The 19,776-nt window shown below is 55.0% G+C and overlaps 1 protein-coding gene across 4 annotated transcripts in view; it reads left to right on the forward strand.

Annotated features, from left to right (window-relative positions):
* ABR (ABR activator of RhoGEF and GTPase) overlaps positions 1-18,825 on the forward strand; it is a 187,692-nt gene extending 168,867 nt beyond the window's left edge. For all 4 annotated transcript variants that reach the window (XM_055318262.1, XM_055318234.1, XM_055318244.1 and 1 more), the window contains 7 exons: positions 9,682-9,741; positions 9,970-10,079; positions 10,774-10,913; positions 11,933-12,067; positions 12,900-13,005; positions 15,380-15,527; positions 16,152-18,825. In XM_055318262.1, coding sequence (XP_055174237.1) covers positions 9,682-9,741; positions 9,970-10,079; positions 10,774-10,913; positions 11,933-12,067; positions 12,900-13,005; positions 15,380-15,527; positions 16,152-16,241 — 789 coding nt within the window. In that variant the 3' untranslated portion in view covers positions 16,242-18,825. The remainder of the gene's footprint in view (positions 1-9,681; positions 9,742-9,969; positions 10,080-10,773; positions 10,914-11,932; positions 12,068-12,899; positions 13,006-15,379; positions 15,528-16,151) is intronic.
* The last annotated feature ends 951 nt before the right edge of the window (positions 18,826-19,776 follow it).

Raw genomic sequence — 19,776 nt, forward strand, 5'->3', positions numbered from 1 at the left:
ATGATCTGGCTCTGGGCATCAAGAAAGATCTTGAAACCTTACGTGGGAGACATCTATCCTGCCCTGGCTGTCCGCACTCTGCCCTGCTCCCTTCCCCTGCCCTGCCCCTCTCTGCCTTATCTGCTGGAGGGAAGGGACCCTGGCTTGTATCTTAACCATTCATATGCCCACTTGCACCCCTCTGGCAATCCCTCAGCTGTAGGAAAGTGACAGTAGCAGCTCTCCCTTGAGCTGGAGATGCCTACAGCTGGCCCATTTCCTCCTGGGCCTCTGCAAGAGCCAGGATTGTAACTAGGCTGGTTGGAGAGTGGGAATGGAGAGCACAGCCGCTTCCCTGCATCCCCACGATCATTCTCATAGCACTTGCTCACTCCCTAGAGTGAGAGGCCCTTACTCCTCCGGCCACATGAGTGGTTTCCTGACCGCCAGTGCCCCTACTTCTCTACTAAGCTAGCTCCCAAGAGACCTGTTTGATTTCCCCAGAGCAGGGATCCTCAACTCTGAGAATCTCCTAGAGGTTATGGAGCCTTCATGTAGAGAGCCACCTGTCTGTACAGTTGTATGCTGTTTTAGATCAGGGTCACAAAACCCCTACTCTGAGTGTGGCTGGCAGGGTGCTGGGGAGGTTAGAGAGGGCATTGGCCTCTCCAATATCTCTGTGGCCCATAGGTGGCTTGGTCAGGCAGCCATGCTGGGCATGGTGCCCCAGTGTTTAGATGGCCTTGGACCAGCAGGAACTGAGCCTGCCAACCAGCATGGTTCCTGAAAGGCCAAAGCTGTTGGAGCCCAGTGTTGCAGTAGTATCCAGAGGCAGAGAGGCTCAGGAGGGCAACATTTTGGAAAGAGCCCAGAAACTTCTGCAGGTGCTGGTTCGGGGAAGTTGCCAGGCTTTGGTCAGGGAGCACGCCCAGCCCACTGCTGCGTGGCCTTGTCAGCTGCCCAAATTGTTGGGAGCAGGTCAGCAGGCACTTTTTGGCTTCCTTTTCCCTATCAGGTAGCACTGGGGACCTGAAGAGTATTTGTGTTCCAGCAGCTCCCTAACACCTAGAGGAACACACATTCCCCCATGTCGAGAACCTGCATGCCCAATCCCTGGGAGAAACCAGAGTCCGTCCAGAATCCCAGTGAGCCTTAGTTTAAGGCCTCATTGTCCTTTGTCCCTAGGGTATGCTTAGAAAGAAGGAAAGCCACCCTGAGCACTGCCCTTGGGATTCTTCCGCAGAGGGGCTGGGAGGGCACCGTAACCCCACAGTGATTTCCTCAGCTCTGCTTTGGCTGAGAGTGGAACTTATGCCTCGGTCAGGAGCTAGAACCACCTGTGTCCCGGACAGTGATCCCTGCCAAGGTTGGTGCCTCAGATGGGCACAGCCAGAGCAATGACAGCCACAGCTCTGCTTCCCATCGCATGCATTAAGCCTTCTTTGTGCTCTGGCCCCCTCCTTGGAGCACCTACACCCCTCAGGCTCACACGGCATAGGGTGTTAGAGACTCTACCAGGCTAGTAGGAGTCAAGGGGCCTTATTTTTCTAACCCTGAGTCTGCTGTCTTTACTGGCTGTGTGACCGTGAGCAAATCTCTTCACCTTTCTAGTTCTCTGGCATCAGTATCATGAAGGAGCTGAACAGGATGATCTCCTAGATCCAGCTCATATGATGATTTTGGCCATGTCTCAAGATTCCTGTTCCTAAGCCTTAAACTCTCAACACACTGGGAAAGTCTGGGTGGGAGAGGTCACAGGGCTGCCCCTGGGCCAAGGCCAGCCATTCACTGAACACAGCAGAAGAGAAGTGAGCAGGAATGTGGGGCTTCTTGACCCCTGTCCTGAAGGAGCTTTGGTGGAAAGGCATTGCTTTCTCCATATCCCACATCCCATTTCATTCATGCGGTCCCTGAGTATCGATGGGTACCTTACATGTACTGGGCACGCCACAGGTAGGAGGCAAAGAGCCCTTAATCTCATGGAACATTTTGTCTACAGAAGGGTCATGCAATAAATAAGATTACGTCAAGCTGGACAAGTGCTGGGAAGAAAATAAAATTGGTAATGGACTAGGGAGAAATGGGGAAGGAGTAGCCTTGCTGGAAGAGGTAATTTTGAACCAAGATTTAAGTGACAAGAGGATTCTAGGGGCACTGGGTAGCCCAGTTGGTCAAGTGTGCAACTCTTATTTTCAGCTCAGGTTGTGATCTCAGGGTCGTGAGGTCAAGCCCTCTCTCAGGCTCCACGCTCATCACAGAGTCCGCTTAAGTCTCTCTCTCTCATTCCCTCTGCCCCTCCCCACCAATAAATAAATTAAAGAAAAAGAAAAAGAAAAGAACAATTCTGGAAAGATCCAGGACAGGCATTCCAGGCAGAGGAACTGTCAAGGTAAAAACTCTGTGGCTGGTAGGGTGGCCATGGCGTCTTCAGAAGCAGACAGAGGCCACGGGCGAGGGTAGGAGGTCACTCTGGTTGGAGCAGGCAGTGGCCAGATGGGGTAGGACCTTGTAGGCCACAGCAAAGAGTTCAGCTTTTAATTGAAGTACAGCGGGAAGCTGCTGGGGAGCTTAAGCCTGGTTTTAGTGATGCTGTCAAGTTTTGAGCACTGGCTGAGTCCCAGACGTCATTCTCAGCCTGTGCCGTGAGAGGTGATAACCTATGCGGAGTTATTATTATCTACTCTGCTTTGCATGCAGAAACTGAGGCTCAGAGAGTGACCCAGAGGGACTGGAGTGGCTCCATGCAGGAGCTGCCACCCAAACCCGGCTCTCAGCTGGTGGGCCGCCCTGCCTGGGTGGAGAGCCAGAGCCCCATGGGGGTCTTTGGCTCTTCTTAGCTGCCTGGTTGTCTGGGTGCTCATGGAGCCCATCAGGGTCAGGGCTGGATGCCCTGGATGGGTGCCTTCCTGCCTGGAGTACCCAGCTTAGCACGCTGTTCAGAGAAACGAGCGGTTACTTTTAGTTCTGTCTAGTGAACGTGGGACTCTCAGCATGTGGGGCCAGGGCCGGGGCTGAGAGGTCCTCAGAGCAGTCCCAGGACATGGAATCGCCAGGGCTGCTCATTCCCAGGGACAGCTCTATGCCCAGATCACGTTCCTGGCCTGGGCAGGGAGGATGAGGTCAGCTTCAGAGCAGGACTTTCTTTTCTTTCTTCTTCTTCTTCTTCTTCTTCTTTTTTTTTTTTTCCAGAGCAGGACTTTCATAATGCTCACCGAAGTACTCCAAGTCCAGAGGGAGGCCACGGAGCCCACGGTGCTCCCACAGGCCCTTAGCTCTCCCATGGCAATGAGCATGAAGCTTCCCACTTGGGACCTCAGCCTCCCACTCCCAACTTTGGAGATGAGCCCCTCTGGGCTGCCTCTGTGTTGCTCTGGCCTTGGCCAGAGTAATTCCGTCATTACTCTGGTGCCCCCGACATGGCCCTGAGCTAAGGCGAGTCAGCTTCCTGTTTGTCTGAGACCTGGTTCTGGGGCGAAGTGTCCAGGTTATGTGAAGCAGGGAAGGTGGTGGGGTGCGGACAGCACTGAGGAAGACAGGGCCTCAGGACTCTGGGAGAGATGCACCCAGCTTTGGGGGCCTCCTGAAGCAGCCCAGGTTTGAGTGCCATCTGCAGCCATGCCTGGCCCAAGGACTAAAAGTGTGGCAGGCTCAGGGCAGACTGAGGCTCTGGATTGCCAAGTGCTGGGGCAGGCAGGTCACAGTGGGTGCTATGAGGCTAACCTGGCTTCAATAAAAGCCTCATTCAGAGCTGCTAAACCCTTTCCATATGTGGGCCTGTAAGAACTTCAAAGTCCAGGGAGGGTGGGGGAGGGAAGGCATGATCCTGGACTTGCATATAGTCAGCACAGGCCTGTCATTGGGCTGCCCTGGGAGAGGGGGCCTGACCCTGCAGGGTGAAGGCTGGCGGGGCAGAGCTTGCCTGGCCTAATCATGGGGGAGCCAGCCTCTTGGAAAATGGGGTGATTTAACGGATCCTGAGTGTGGTCTTCTCCGGACCAGCTGCTGAGCTGAAAGGCAGGATTTAGGTCCTGGCATCCCCCCTCCCCCTCCACCCTGCCTCTCTGAGTTTCTCTCAGAGCAGCCACGTTGACGGAATCCTCCAGTACCCTTCCCAAGAGGGAGGAGAGGCAGGCCTTGGCAGCTCCCTATTCCCCCCGTTGCCAGCCCTACCATGCCTCTCACGCCTGTGGTCTGTCCCAATGACAGACTGGCTTTGGCATTCCAAGGGGACCCAGCCCAGAGCATGTGGACACACTTGAGGGAGGGCAGGAAAAAGCCAACCCGGTACCGCCACCGTGGCCACTGGCCTGGGAGCCACAGGAAGTGTACCCCCGTCAGATGGGACACCTGGCTCAGAGCCTGGTCTCCACAGCGCAGCACTCAGCCTCTGGCAGGCATCTCCAGAAGCACAGCCAGCTATCTCTACCTTCCATTCGGTATCCCGTTCGACTCTGACGGTGACAACTCCACTATACTAGATTTATTGCCCTTTTTGTTAAAGCATTTATTTTTATTAGCCCTAGAAACAATTGGCTTCAAGAGAGGTCCATACCACCTCCCCAGGTCAGGCCGAGGACGCCAGGCCCCAGACTTAGAAAGCCCAGGGTAGAGCAGTGCTGGAGTGAAAGAAAGCAGGAAGCCAGGCCCATGGAGGCAGGAGGTCAGGGATCAAGTAGGCTCCTCAGGACCTCAGGCCTGTGCTGTAGAAGTGACAGAGTGAAGATCTGAGGAAAGGGGCTCGGTGCCAAGGGGCTCTTGTGGAGGAGGGGAAGTGGAGGCCTGGGAGCCCCTGTGTTACATCCCAAAGTAACACACTGATGGCTGTGCCTCCCCGCTGCTGGTTCCATCTGGTAAGCCCCACTGCCCACGGACAAGACACATGTGAGGGTGTGGGGGATGGCAGCAGCAGAAGTCAGCAGAAGACTTTGGGGCAAGCTGCATGGCTGCAGGAGTGCAGTACAGTGGGAAGGCTGTGGCCCATGTTTGAACACGGACTGTGTCATCTACCCAGGAGAGCAAGAATGGGGACCCCAAACTCGCTGGTGCCTCTGAGACCCCAGGCCCTAGGAGGTGGCCATGAACAACCAGAGGGAAGGAGGTGCACTGGGGTCACCTGCCCCAGGCTGGCGAGAAAGCAGCAAGAAGGAAGGGCTTAGGCCTAAGGCCCCCTAAGGATGTTCTTGGAGGAACCAGGTGTACCCACCATCCAGAGGATGCCTCCCCTGCCCTCCTGTCCTCGGATCCTTTCCAAGCCCCTGCAAGGCCACTGGGGTTTCCTGTCCTAGACTCAAGGCTGGTCAAGCAGCTCCCCAACCACCTGCCAGATTCTCTTTGAGAAAGTGTCTCCATCTCCTTATGTGGGCTCAGGATTTCACTGCAGATGACCTGGTGAGTCTCTTGTGGATATGGTTCCAAAGGTCAGCCGTGTCTCCTGGGCAGAGGGCTGCACATGCAGCCATGACCTGACTGAGTCTAAATGCAAAGGCAAACAGAACATAACTGAGTTGCTCCTGGCGTCAGTGGATGGCACACTTGTTCATAACTTTCTCCAGGACGTCCTGTGGCTCATTTCTGTCTCCTGCCTGCTCCCTACTTTGGGGGAGCCCCAACTGTATATTACCTGTGGGGTGAAGGAAGGGCCCTCTGGAGGTCTCCCCCAGCCTGGCCTTCGCAGCCCCATCTATCTCCCCGCCTTGGGTGATCTGGCCTCGCCGAGGTACCCACTCCGTAGGGCTGGTGGTGGCACCTGTCTGTTGGGACCGGACGGTAAGCAGTCAGGTATTCGCGTCCATTGACATCCTGGGGGCTGGCTCTTCCACCCCCAGCACTAATCTAATCAGGAAATAGCAAGTCCACATTTCCCAGGGGTTATAAATAGCCACAGCAGCTCAGGCAGCATCATTTCTCTGGAAAATGTGCCATGTCCCTCTCTACTCCTCACCCTCCCTTTTCTGTATTTAAATGACGTCCTAAAAATAGATTTGGTTTCTGGAGACTGCTGGCCTGCTGGGAGGGAGACAGAACTTCATTGTCGGGGCACCAAGGACTGGGCAGGCAGGCCCCAGGGCCGCACCTGCAAAGGGCACCCAGGATATGGTGGTGGTGGGGACTCACAGTAAAACACAGACTGCCGCCTTACTCAGCCCTGGCCTCGGACCCGTGAAGTGTGTGAAGCAACAGCAGAGGATGCCAGCAGGCTGCAAAGGGACAGTGTCTCGGTGTACCAGGAAGGCAGAGGAGAACCGAAGGCCTGAGTTCTCCAAAGAAAGCTTCCCAGAAGAAGCAGGGCAAGAACTGCGCCTTTGCATCAGAAGTTGCTTTTTCTGCATCTCCCATCCCCCCAGGAAAATGTAAGGTTGCTGCTCTGCAGCTAGGACAGAAGCAATAGGGAGGGGAAAATGGCAGAGTTGTACTGGAGGCAGCCCCAGATCAGGCACCAGGAGGCCTGATGTCTCCTTTCTAAATAAATAACAGAAAGAGCAGATACCTTGCTGCTGAGAGACGCAGGCACCAGGCAAGGTGCTTTACACCTTACCTTGCAGGGCAGGTGAGTCAGGGACACTTGATCTTGTACCCCAGCTCTCACTTCCTATGTGACATTGGGCAAATTCCTTATTCCCCTTAAGCCTCAGTGTTCTCATCTGTAAAACGGGAGCATAAAAAGGCTTAAACCTCACAGCTTTGTTAGGATGATTAATTGAGATTCTATATGTGAAGGGTTTGTCATTGTGCCAGACTCCTAGGAAATGCTCAGAATACATTAGTTCTATGATTATTTTCCAGAACAATCCTTTGAGGTGGTATGGATGCCCCTGTGAGGAAGTTGAGGTTTGGGGGAGTTAAGTGACTTGCCCAAATTCACACAGTTGAGTGGAAGAGCAGACATTTGGACCTAGACAGGCCTGATTCTCAATCCCTGCCTTTCCCCACTTGTGCCCAGATGCCACTGCAGAACAGGGAGGGACCAATGACTTAGTCCATGGCAGCTGCCAGGAGGTGCCAGGTCATGGGAGGTTAGAGCATGGGAGGGGCATTAGGTGCAGGGGCACCTGAGGGGCAGCCTGTGCCACAGACCTGGTGAGGGTTTGGGACAAAAAATGTCTAGGAAAGGGAAGTTTCTGGGACCAGTAGGACGCTTGGCCCCAGGGCTTCTGGAGTAGTGAGCCTGGGCCACAGCCAGTCTGATGTATCCCACATGCCTTCCTCTGTGTGTTTGAGGAGGTGCTCGGACAGCATCAGGGAGCATGGGGGCTGCTGAGTCCTGTCCACACTGCTCTCCCCCTGTTCTCTGCTCAATTCCACCCGTCCTCCATGCAAGGAACCTATTGCTGGAGGCAGGGCCTAGACCAAAGCTGGCCCACATGCAGACCCCAGAGCCACTGCCACCTGTGCACAGCTGGTGTGTGGACAATAGAAGGTGTGGAAGGGAGGTGGGCGCCTGGGTGGCTCAGTTGTTTAAGAATCTGCCCTTGGCTCCGTCATGACCCCAGAGTCCTGGGATCAAGCCCACATCAGGTTCTCTGCTCAGCAGCTCCCTCTCCCTCTGCTTCTCCCCACTGCTTGTGCTCTCTTTATCTCTGTCTCTCTCTCTCAAGTAAATAAATAAAATCTTAAATTTAAAAAAAAAGAAGAAGAAGGTGCAGAGTCCCCTCAAGCTGTAGGAAGCTCCAGAACCCAGCCCACCCTGGGCCCACCCAATTGTTTAGCTCTGTGGAAAACTAGAACAGTGGTGGCCACACTGTGGTGCACATGCTCCTGGGGGTGCACAGACTTTGCAGGCGGTATGTGGGCAGGGAAAGTTTTCAGAGAACCCATCTGTAGGCTCTCAGCTCCCACAGGTGCAACTGCCAGAAAGCAATCTGCCTGAGAAGGGCTTTTGGTCTCCAGCTGCCCTCCTCTGCCGGGACCCCAGGGCTCGCTGTGGGGCCCAGCCCAGGGTGCCAAGGCCTCCTGGGTGGCCAACAGTGGGGCCTCTAGAAACATAGGGGTACATGTGGAGAAATAGAAGATGCTGATGGCTGCATGATGAATGCTTTCACAAGTCCGGTGTTTTCTAGTTCTTTGCTCTCCACAAAACTATTGGAAATTGTCCGCTGAGAGGTCATTTAAAATAAAGTTTGCTAATTAGGTATATAGGTAATTTAAGGCAGCTGAGGAGGAAAAAGTTAACACTGCAATAACAAAACTATTTTCAGCCCCGTCTAGTTACTTATATGAACAAGATGTTTCACCCTTTATGTGTTTAAAAACAAAACCCAGGGCACCCAGCTCGCTCAGTCTCGGAGCCTGGGACTCTGGATCTCAGGGTCATGAGTTCGAGCCCCACATCGGGTGTGGAGATTACTAAAAAAATAATAAGTCAACTTAGAACACACATACATACACACACGCATATTGAGGCTGCACCCAGTTCCACCCTAGCAAAATACACACACAAACTAAAACAAAAAAAGTGTTCTACCCACCTCATGAAGAGACACAAGCCCACCAAGATGGTACTTGGCTGCTGAATATTCATTAGAACTTATTTGTAACATGCTGATTAGTGTTTTTGTTGTGCTCTGCCGGTCACTGTAATAACTAATCTAGAACGTGTCTTGATTATTTGGAGCCTTGTGGTCTTAGGAAGCATTTCATTGCCACTTGTACAGATATTTTTGGTGAAGCAAAATATGATAGGGTGATGAATAAAAGACCGTAAGACAGAAAAGTACAAACTAGGACAAAACTCTTTGGGAGGGCAAAGAAACAATGCAGGATATCTGCAAGGGGAAAGGAGAGCTTATATTTTCCTCATGGATGATGGTGGGTATCAGATCGCTGTGGTAATTGGATCCCACTGAATACACTGAAGACAGTGATGTAACAGTTTTATTTTAAGATGTAAATATTTACGTTATCCTGGAAGTCCTACTCTTTGCAACTGTTTAAACTTGCTTTGGAAATATTCAGATGGAGTTGCAAATGTGCTGGGGAGTGCATAATTTTTCCAAATCGTTGTGTGGGTGCGCAAGGAAAAACACTTTGAAGGCCACTGAGTCAGAGGAATGGAGTCCTGTCCCCCGTGAGGGATGCCTCGGATCCTCCCTTGCCATCCCCACTTCTTGGAGCTCCTGCCCAATCCGGGGGCCTCCCCTACAGAGTGTTTTTCTCCTTGGAGGTCAGCTGCTCACCCCCACTTGTCTCAGGGAGCCTTCGCAACAATCCACAAGGCAGCTTCTGCTACTGGCCATGGGGAGCAGATGAAGCAGAAGAGGCTGAGCCAGGGTCCCAAGGCCTCAGATCCAGGCAGCCTGGCTCCTGAGTTGGGGCCCCTGACCTCTGCCCACCCCCGTTCAGCACCTCCGTATGCACTGGCTGCAGCACCTCCTGTTTGTGAGCCTGTGTCTGCATCTGCAAAGTGGGTGATAGAACCCATCTCAGTGGGCAGTGGTCAGGAAGAAATGAGGCGTGATGGGCCAGCGTGCCTACTCGTGTGCCCCAGCCCGTTCACGGAGGAGGGGAGTCCTTTACTAGCCAGGACAGGAGGGGCTGGGTGCTGGAGCCACCCCGAAGGGCTGATTTTGAGAGAACCATAGCCCCCAATCCTGCCTTCCTGACCAGTTAGCCCACTGTGAGCCGCCGCCAGCCAGCAGAGAGCTTGCCCCCAAGCCGCCATCTCCATCCCTCACACTCACGTTCTCCTTCTTCCTTTCTCTGCAGTTGGATCCACAAACTGTAGAAACCAAGAACTGGCACACAGATGTGATTGAGATGAACGGGGTGAGTCCGGAGAGGCAGGAAATGTCTGCGCAGTGGGTGGGCCTCTGGCTGCTGTCCTCGGGGTGCTGTCGCACCCCGTCCCCTCTCCTGTGCCTGCACCCTTCCCACTTCCACCCTGGGTGGTGGAGATAGCCCTCGTCCACAGCCCTGGGGAGGGGACCTGGGCTTTGGAGGCGCTCTGCAGGCACTTATCCCTGGGGGGCCTTGTGCCTGCCTCCCCCCCACCAGATCAAAGTTGAATTCTCCATGAAATTCACCAGCCGAGATATGAGCCTGAAGAGGACTCCATCCAAAAAGCAGACTGGCGTCTTTGGCGTGAAGATCAGCGTGGTGACTAAGTAGGTGCCGCCCGCAGTGTCTGAGCGCTGGCATTGGTGCCCGGGGGCCCTGGCAGCCCCTGCCGCCCAGCCCCTCCGCCTGTCTGGCCCCTAATTGGTTGCCCTCCAGCTCAGTAGTGACGGATGGCCAGTTTGGAAGCCAAAGGTGGCCTGCTGGGGTAGGTCTCCGTCTTACATGTTGCTGTAGAAAGAAACAAACCCCAGGAGATTGCCTGTGAAAATCCCAGACCGTCAGCTTCTGGTAATAAACGAGAAGCTGTGACAACTGTAGTGTACGTTGAGGCTTGACACCAGCAGGCCGGAAGCCAGGAGTGGCTGCCCCTCAGGAAAGGGTCTGCATCCTTCTGCTCCCTGCCACCCCCTCCATGTCCCTGGTCTCCGGGACCTCAAGCATCAGCCTCAGTGGACCACGTGTAGGTCCCACATAAGCACCTGAAGTTGGGATCTGTTCTAGGGAACATTCTTGCCTCAGGAGTCTTTGGGCTGGTCTCCCAAACCTTCCTCCTGCCTTTGTCCCTTGCTGTGGTACAGCAGGCCTGCCCAGGGCTGGTTGGGGGGGGGGGGTTCTTAGCCCCTTCCGAGGCCCCAACCCTGGAGGAAGCAGGAGCCATTCAGGGATGCAGAGAGGGAGCTGTGAGGTCTCCATGGGGGGGAGGGGACACCCTCCACCACCCCTCACAGCCCCTCCCAACAGGCGGGAGCGCTCCAAGGTGCCCTACATCGTGCGGCAGTGTGTGGAGGAGGTGGAGAAGAGGGGTATCGAGGAGGTCGGCATCTACCGGATATCAGGGGTGGCCACGGACATCCAGGCGCTGAAGGCTGTCTTTGATGCCAGTGAGTGTGGGAGGCCCTGCCTGGGCACTGGTGGGGAGAGGGCACTCCGGGAGCGCAGGAGAACCAGAGGCCTTGTCCACAGAGAGGCCCCAAGTAGCCGATGGCCAAGGAGCTTTGTCCTGTGAACTACACTTCAGTGTGCCACGCGGTGGGCCGTCTCTGAGTCTCTGATGCAAGGACTCTGCCTGTATTTTCTTGTGACATCCGCCTCCCCTCCAGTCCCTTATCGATTGCTCCAGATGAGAAACTGAGACTCAGAGAGGCCAAGTCACCCAGCTTATAGGTTTTGAGCCTCCTTTCCTCTCAGCTCTTCCTTACTCCTGTGTTCCTGGCTTTCTTGCTAGCTCCCCGGTGCATAGTGGGCTGTAAGGAAATTAAAGGGCTTCGAGCCTGGGCTGGCTGGCTTGGGCTCCCTTCTCTCTCCAGAGCCCGAGTGCCCTGGGGGAGGGACATTGCTACCTCTAGCCCTGTAAACTCCTCCGTGGTGGGGCCTGACCTTTCTGGTTCTTCTCTCCCCCATCTTGCTGGTTCAAGCTTCAGTAGTCCGGCAACCTGAACTGCCCAGGCAGTGCTGATTCCATGGGAGCCGAGGGGAGGCCTGTGTTCGGGAAGCCTGGGGGTGAGGGACTGGGGATGTGCTGGCATACGGCTCCTCGGTGCAGCCTAGAAGCTGAGGCTTTGTCAGAACATGATTTTACGTGTAAAAAATGTGCGGGGCCTTCCAGAGGGAGGCTCAGCAGTGGGGAGATTCTAAAGAGGGTGTCTGACATGTGGTGTGAATGTGACTCCAGAACTCTGGATGAAGAGCTCTGCTCCCCTGCCCCCCACAGGACTGAGTCACAGACCACCTGTGGGCACTGCCTACATCCTGCCTTTCCTGGGGAGACCAGAGCTCACATGGAGTGGGTGGGGGCTTCCCTGGCTGTGTCGTGTGGGATGGAGCGGGCCGCCCACCTGGCTGAGAACTGCGTGGAAGACGGGCTCAGGCTGGTGCCCTCCCGATTGCACCCCCTCTGCAGATAACAAGGACATCCTGCTGATGCTGAGTGACATGGACATTAATGCCATCGCCGGCACCCTAAAGCTCTACTTCCGGGAGCTGCCCGAGCCCCTCCTCACAGACCGGCTTTACCCAGCCTTCATGGAGGGCATCGGTGAGGCTCTGTGGGACCAGAGGGCTGGGCTGACATCCATGGCTCTGAGAGGGTGAGGTGTGACCTGCTGGGGCCTGATCCAGAGGCTGGACCCTCTCTCAACTGCCTCTCTCCCCTCTTATCCCTGTGGGCCGCCCTCTGTGCTTCCTCCTTGAATATTGACCTCCTTGCTTGGAAAGCCCGGTGTCCAGGGAAATGTGCCCTGAGGTGGGTGGTCAGGGCCAGCATCCTAGAGCCAAAGACAAGCCTGGCTGGAATGCACTGGAGATGGCTGGAACCCAGCCTTCCAGAGGAGCACTTGCTCACTCTCACTGATGCCATGGGTGGGGCGGAAGCCAAGGGCCTTGCCAGCGGGGCTCCAGCCACCACCCACCTGGGCTGAATCCAGGCCTGGGCACATTCTCTCCTGCCTCTCCCCTGCCTCCCCCTGCCTCCTCCTCCCTGCCTCCTCCAGGGGCAGATCAGGGCTTCAGCCACCACAAGAAGTGAGGAACCCCACGGAAGGCTGCTAAATGCCTGCTCCAGCATCACAGGCAGCTGGAAGAGAGGAAATGTTCAAAGCAGTGTCCTCGTTGCCTAAAACTTAGCCTCCTAGACCAGGGACGGGAAAGGGCAAGAGCCATGAAGGCCCATGCAGGAGGGGTCCAAAGTTGCCTGCTCCCCCCAGCCGGCCTCCTGACTGAGTTACAGGTCACAGGTGGGGGCTTCCACAGGAATCAGCTGTTCATAGCCCACCCCCGGGAAGATACTAGGCCCTTCATTCCCCCACAGGGTTTGCTCAGGCCTCCCCACCCGGGAGCCGAGCCCCACCCTAGCTCCGCTCTCCCCACAGCCCTGTCAGACCCTGCTGCCAAGGAAAACTGCATGATGCACCTGCTCCGCACCCTGCCTGACCCCAACCTCATCACCTTCCTCTTCCTGCTGGAACACTTGAAAAGGTAATGAGCGGGAGCCCAGGGCAGGCCACTGTCTGGGGAGGACACATTCATTGGCTGGGGAACCCACCTCCTCAGCCCTGCCTCATGGGTGCTGGCCTCTGCTGGGTCATCCATCAAAGGGTAAGAGTTTGCTTTTCAAACTCTTGCCTTCAAATTCTTCTGTTTTGAGAAATATTTGAGTCTTAATAGCAACCTCAAATATTGGCCATACATTGCTTAGAAAGGCAGGGCCAGAACCAACAACTGGGTGGATCCTGTAGTCAGTGCTCATTCAGTCAGCTTCACATTTTTATTTTTTTTTAATTTTTTTATTTATTTATGATAGTCACAGAGAGAGAGAGAGAGAGAGAGGCAGAGACACAGGCAGAGGGAGAAGCAGGCTCCATGCACCGGGAGCCCGACGTGGGATTCGATCCCGGGTCTCCAGGATCGCACCCTGGGCCAAAGGCAGGCGCCAAACCGCTGCGCCACCCAGGGATCCCCAGCTTCACATTTTTAAATGGAAGGAACCAGACAGCATAGGGTACACTGCAAGCAGTAGCGTGCATGTTGTTCTGTTCAGTTGCACATGGTCATGTGTCCTGGGTTATGACATCAAGTGTGTTTGTTGTGGCTCACAGTCAGAAGTTTGCAACCTGCTGGTCTTGACCTACACCTCATCTAACAGATAGGGAAACTGAGCCCCAGCCCAGCACAGATTTGCTTGGGGTTAGCAACGCTCTGTCCTTGGAAGGCACGGGTCCCAAATCCTAAGCCCCCCTCCCACCTTCTGCCCGCCCCTTCTATCCTTGAGTCCGGGGAAGAGCTGTTCAAGTCGATGCCTGCAGCAAAGTTCAGAATGGGAACCAGCCCTCACGGTGTCCTCACCACTTGATTTGGAGCCCAGTGCTGGACCGGGTGTTAGTGGGAAGGAAAAGCATCCTGGTGTCCCTTCAATCCACTTGCCACCCAGGACCAGGAAGCACCCTGAGCCGGGGCCATGCTGTGGGCCAGCTCCTCCCTGGGCCTGGGCTCTAGGCTGCAACTCAGCCAGGCCAGCTCTGGAGGGCCAGCAGAGCCCTGGAAATGCCTGGGGCTGCTGTCTTATTTTTCCCGTTATGAGACATTTTCCCTCTGGTTTGGCCAGAACCGAAGCCCCAACCAATTCCCATAGGTTGGTGAGCACTGTGGGGAGAGGACACACAGAAGAGGAGTGGGAAGGGAAAATCCATTAGGTTTTCCACCCTGGGAACCAGGCAGTCTGTTCCCACATCTGGGCCCCTGGCTAGTGTGTGTGTGTGTGTTTGTGTGTGTGTGTGTGTGTGTGTGTGTGTGTGTGTGTGTGTGTGTGTGTAGCGGGGGCTGGGCTGGCTGCACAGCTGCCTCCTGGCTGGGCAATGTTTGCCCATTTCCAAAGCAGTCATCATGCGCATCCGTGGCTCTTGCCTAGAGGCTGGGGATGATGGTATAGCTGGGAGTGGGGGCGGGTACTGCTCAGGGTCAGTGGTCTCAGTCGCAGGGACATTTCCTTGGGCCGAGGGAGGCCCAGGGCCTCTTTGATGTGTTGGGTGGTACTGGGTCTGCCTGGACCCCAGCCACAGATGGCAGCCCCTGCTGTCACTCAGAGAAAATAGCTATTGAGCATGTGGCCCATTAGGTAAGAAGCAGAGAAAGATCCGAAGGGAAGCAACTGTGGAGTCCCGTGAGGAAGACCCTTCTGGAAAGGCACAGAATAGCCCCTGGGCTCCATCTGGGATTAGGGTCATTCTTGCCACAGCACAGCAGGCAGAACCGAGGTCTAGTTAGCAGCTGCTGCTGACCCCTGCCACTCTCCCCACACACACACACACACGGGGACCCTCTCCCCGAGCACCTCACGGCAGCTTGGCTGACTCTGGGGAGAGCACAGGGTGGTGGAGAACATGCGCTCTGAAGGCAGACCGTGCGGGGTCAGACCCCAGCTCTGCCACTGGCTAGCAGTGTGACCTTGGGCAAGTCACGTCATGCCTCTGTACTCTGGTTTCTTCATCTGTACGGTGGTGGTGATAAGGACGTCCCCACAGGCTGTGGTGAGCAGGAGCAGGAGGGAAAGTTCTTGAGTTGGTAATGTCATTATCCCCAAGGCGAAGGAGTTGGAGTTGGTCCTCATTCTGGCAGTTTACCATCAAGGGGTGACCCTGGGAGCTAGGAATCTAATATAGGAACGTACTGGGACATAGCTGGAGACTTGGTCCATTGGCTTCGTCCCTCCCTACCAAGAGGTCTCTACCCTAGGAGAGGGTGGACAGTGCCCACCTTCTGGGAGTCCTTCCAGTTCTTCTAGTTAAGGACAAGGGTCTGGAGCTCCCAGTGGCTGCTAAGAAGTGACTTCTGTGGCCCCTCCCCCACCTTTCAGGGTTGCTGAGAAGGAACCCGTCAACAAAATGTCCCTTCACAACCTGGCTACTGTGTTTGGCCCCACGTTACTGAGACCCTCAGAAGTGGAGAGCAAAGCACATCTCACGTCAGCTGCAGACATCTGGTCCCATGATGTCATGGCACAGGTACCTCCAGCACTGCGTGGGCCTGTGGCTGGCAGAGTCGTGCGACGGGCTTCCCCTCGGGGGTGGAGGGAAAACAGCTCAGGGTGCCACTCCCTTCCCTGCTGAGCAGCTGGGCATTGGGTCTGTAGGATGTCACCAGGGAGGCAGGGCTCTGCACCAGGGGCCTGGAGAACATCTGTCCCAGGGGCTGACTGCAATCCTGGGGTGCCTCAATCTCGCCACTCGATTTGGGCACATCTGGGGGCCTTGTCCTCATGTGTGCAAGCTCTAGGATTGCTTCCAGAGTGAGGAAGTTTTCCCCTGAATCCCTACGAGATCCAGGGCAGAGTCCAGTCTGGAGGCAGAGCCGCCCAGCCAAAGCCAACCTCTGGAGCAGGCTTGGAAGCTTCTGGCTGAGGTTGCGGAGTGGCCCTGGGCTCCGCAGCCCTCTGCTCTGCAGCGCCCTCTGCTGCTACAAGTGGGCACACACCTGGGCTTCTGGAGAGGGCCAAGCGGCCTGAGACAGCCCAAGGGTGGGGAGGGGGGGCACAGAGGTGACCCCAGCCCAGGGACCACTTCTCCACGTAATGGAGGAGAGCCAGGAGGACAAGGAGCCCAGGCTGAGTCTTCCCTGTCCCCCCACAGGTCCAGGTCCTCCTCTACTACCTGCAGCACCCCCCCATTTCCTTCGCAGAACTGAAGCGGAATACACTGTACTTCTCCACCGACGTGTAGCCAAGATGGGAGCTGCTGTGGGGACGCCCCGGCCAGCCTCTCCAGCCCGGGGACCCGACACAGACTGGAAAGACTACACTAGGAACCCCCCCCTACCCAGCACTCCAGACTCCAAGGGACGCAGATTTCCAAGAACTGGAATATGTGCATCTTCCGTGCCACCTGTACAAAGCCGGCTGCCCCCGCCTCCCCCGCCACGCCCCAACCCTGCCCTCCGTACCTCTAGTTGTGTCTAATGCTCCGTGCCGTTCAGGAATTGTTTTATGTCTATTTGTCATGCAGAAATGGTAGTGACCGACCCAGTGTGGGCATACAGACAGCCTGCTTTGTTCTTTCGTTTCCTCCACCACTTTCTCCCCCCGCCCCCCAAGTCCAGTCCAAGGGCTTTTATTTTGCGCTCTGTAACTGCTGCCAGCTTCTCCTCTCTTGGCCCTGCTCCCAGATCGCAGCCTCCGGGCCGCGTCCCCTCGGTTTGCCTCCACCCTCTCCTTCCTCCCAGCCTGCCCACATGCATGTGCAGCCTTGGTTTTTGCTCCATCACTCTGAGAGTTGAGGGGGCCCCGGGTGGCGGTGGCGGCGGTGGCAGTGGCCCCATCCAAGGCCGCCGCTGGCTGCCCCCCAGCCCTTCCCCCGCCCCCAGCCTGTGGAAGCACACCTGCTTCGCCCTGCTGCCCATGCACATGTCAGACACGGAGGCAGCCTCACACTAATCCTCAGCTTAGCACAGAGCTAGAGAGATTTCTGGAACTTCCACCTGACAATCTCCATTTCTGGGGTTTATCTGTTCCAACTCCTGCCTCCCAGTGAGGCATCTTTGACTGTTTCTTCTGCTTTTCAGTTCCTTTTCCCCTGGTGTTCTATTTTCCTTTGAGTGTAAAGACTCACAAGTGACCTGCTATTGAGAGAGCCAGAGGGTCAGGAATCCAGGGACACGGGAGAGTTGGGTCACTGAGGAAACAGGATGGGCTGAACATCCAGAAAAGTGCCATGTAGCACTGGGCACCCTAAGTTGGGGGGAAGCGGCTCTCAGCAGCAAGGGATTATAGTGGCTTTTCTACTGGAGCCAGGTCTCTAGGAGGGCAATGGATAGGGCTGAAGCAGGTGTCCGGAAGCAGGCAGGCTCCGTCCAGGAGGCAGCCCCTTCCAGGTACCTCTCGTACCTCGTGGTAACTTTGCCTTAGAATTTACACATCCTCCACAGCCAAGCACTGCCACAGGGCAGCCCCTATGGCCACGTGTGCTCCGGGGCCTGGGAAAGACAGGCACAGTCCAGCAGTAGCCAGCCATCATGGTGCTGCCTCCCCACCCACAGCTTCTAGATGTGCCTTTTGGCTGAACTCTAGGAAACTGCAGAAGTTGGGGAGGAATGAGGAGTCCCAGGCACCTGCCTCTCTTGGGACTGGGCTTTGCTGGGGACATTGTCGAGTAGAGGATCAGCAGGTTCTATTCCCAACCATGAGACCCATTTGTCCGTACCAGGAAGGAATAAGAGGTATACTGAAAGCGCAGTTTCCTCCCATCCGAGCAGTAGCTGCCAGCACATGGCAGTTGGCCTGAGAGAGCAAACCCTCCCGGGCTGCAGGGGCTTGAGCACTGTTTTCTGGCTCTCCTGTGTGGCAGAGAGTAGAGTCTAGGCCCTCAGAATTAGAGAAACCGCTCCCTTAGCTTGCACTCAGGGCTGAGTTTTAAAGAAGGGTCTGCTGGCCCTAAAGCTATATCATTGGCTTAGTGAGAGGCAGGGCCCTTTCTCATCTAGTTTACACCTGTTGCCCAGTCTTGGGCAGAACGGTACACATTCTGTGCACATGAGAGGAAAGAAAAGCCTAAGGGGAGGGAAATGATTCTGACCACGTAGCTGTTAGTGGCTTAGCAAGGAGCCCTGCTCCCTGGGACCGGAGGTGAAGGAACACAATGGAGTCTAAAGAGCCCAGCCTGTGACCATCCCTGGTATCTCTGCTCAGCACTCTGGCGTGTGGCATGGAAGGCTTATGCTTCCAAAGCCACTGATGATGGTGAACTGGAGGCCCAGCTAGAGCTAGCTACAGCTAAAAGTGGGTGCCTCCCACCTCCCCTAAACGAGATGTTGGCTTCTCGGCATCAGGTAGCTACCACAGCCCCCAGGCTTGCTTAGGTGATCCTGAGAATAGGAAGGCTGGGGGCGCTGAGAAATGCAAAAGGCTCAGAATATTTATAAATCCCACCCCCAGGGTGGGGAGGGGCAGGTACCAGACACAGAAGCAGCTGCACTAAGGAAACAGCCCATGGGTTCTCCTAAGTCAGGCTGCGCAGCCCAGGACCCCTGGCCACTGCGCCCAGCAGGACAGGCTGTGCCAACAGGAGCCCAGCACCCAGTCTGCAGGAATCCCAGTGTGCCTGTCCCTGCTGGCAATGGCTGTTGGCTGCCAGTTTTTGCTGATACAGGTAGGATGGGAATCTTCATTAATATTTGACTTTAAGAAGTTGGTAAGGATATATTTTTTTTGTCTGTTCTGTTTCAACTTATGTAGATTATTATAAATTGATGTAAACCACGTGAGAGGAAAATGTTAATAAAAAAATGCAAAGCCCCAACATTTGCACACAACTCAGCCCTGTGGTGTGGACATTTGTATACTCAGTAGTCCAGGGAAGACTACCAATCTAAATATTTAACTCTTCCAGCTGCCTCCAGATAGGAGTTTCCAGGAATCTATGCACCCAGTTAACTTCCCTTGAGCTTCCCTTCAGCCTATGGGGGCTGTGGCAGTTGGGGGGGGGGGGTTAGGCAAACCCAAGACCTTGTGCAGAGGCCTCCAGGTCAGTCACCAGCCAGATTCCTTTCATGAAGGACAAAGACCCCAACAAAGACCTGGCCGTCAGTATGCCTGCGAGGGATGGCAGAAAACTGTCAATCCAAGTAGAGGCTTCTTACTTTATGTAAACTTTTCTCATTTTCCTTGGAAGTAGATGTCTTTGGGGCAGCCTTTTGGCCTAGTCTGAGAGCCAGCAGGGTTAATATAGGTTCCCACCAGCCTAAGCCAGTGAACACAATGTTTATTCTGGAGATCAGGAACAGATGTCTCTGAAAATTGGTGTTTGGTTTGTGAGCTCATACTGACTCCTTAGCCATCTAAAACAGGAAACTATTCATCTCCTTTCTTGATTGAATAGTCAATGTGGACAATGCTTGGCTTATTGAAATGATGGCTACTGACAGCCCCAGGGCTCATCTGCTTCAAGGGAGTCATAAAGGCAGCGTTTCTTGTATTCATTCAGGGTATTTGACCCTCCTTGTTAGACTGCCTGGTAGAAGATGCCAGGCATCCTAGTAGTTTGACAGCTGCCAGGTAGGAGCGTCTGCTCTTGCTCTTAAAGTGCTTATAGGTGACTCATTTAGGGACAGTATAGGAAACAGTCCTTTGTTCCCAGACCTTTGAGGATACTCCAGCCGGCCTAGGAGCAGTGAAGCCTCATACCTGTGAGACTGGGCTCAATATTATTTAGAATTCATCATAGTAGGACGTAAACTCTGCATTAACTCACATTCACTGCAAAG

The sequence above is a fragment of the Nyctereutes procyonoides genome, unplaced genomic scaffold (assembly GCF_905146905.1).
Source record: "Nyctereutes procyonoides isolate TBG_1078 unplaced genomic scaffold, NYPRO_anot_genome, whole genome shotgun sequence".
Classification (NCBI taxonomy): domain Eukaryota; kingdom Metazoa; phylum Chordata; class Mammalia; order Carnivora; family Canidae; genus Nyctereutes; species Nyctereutes procyonoides.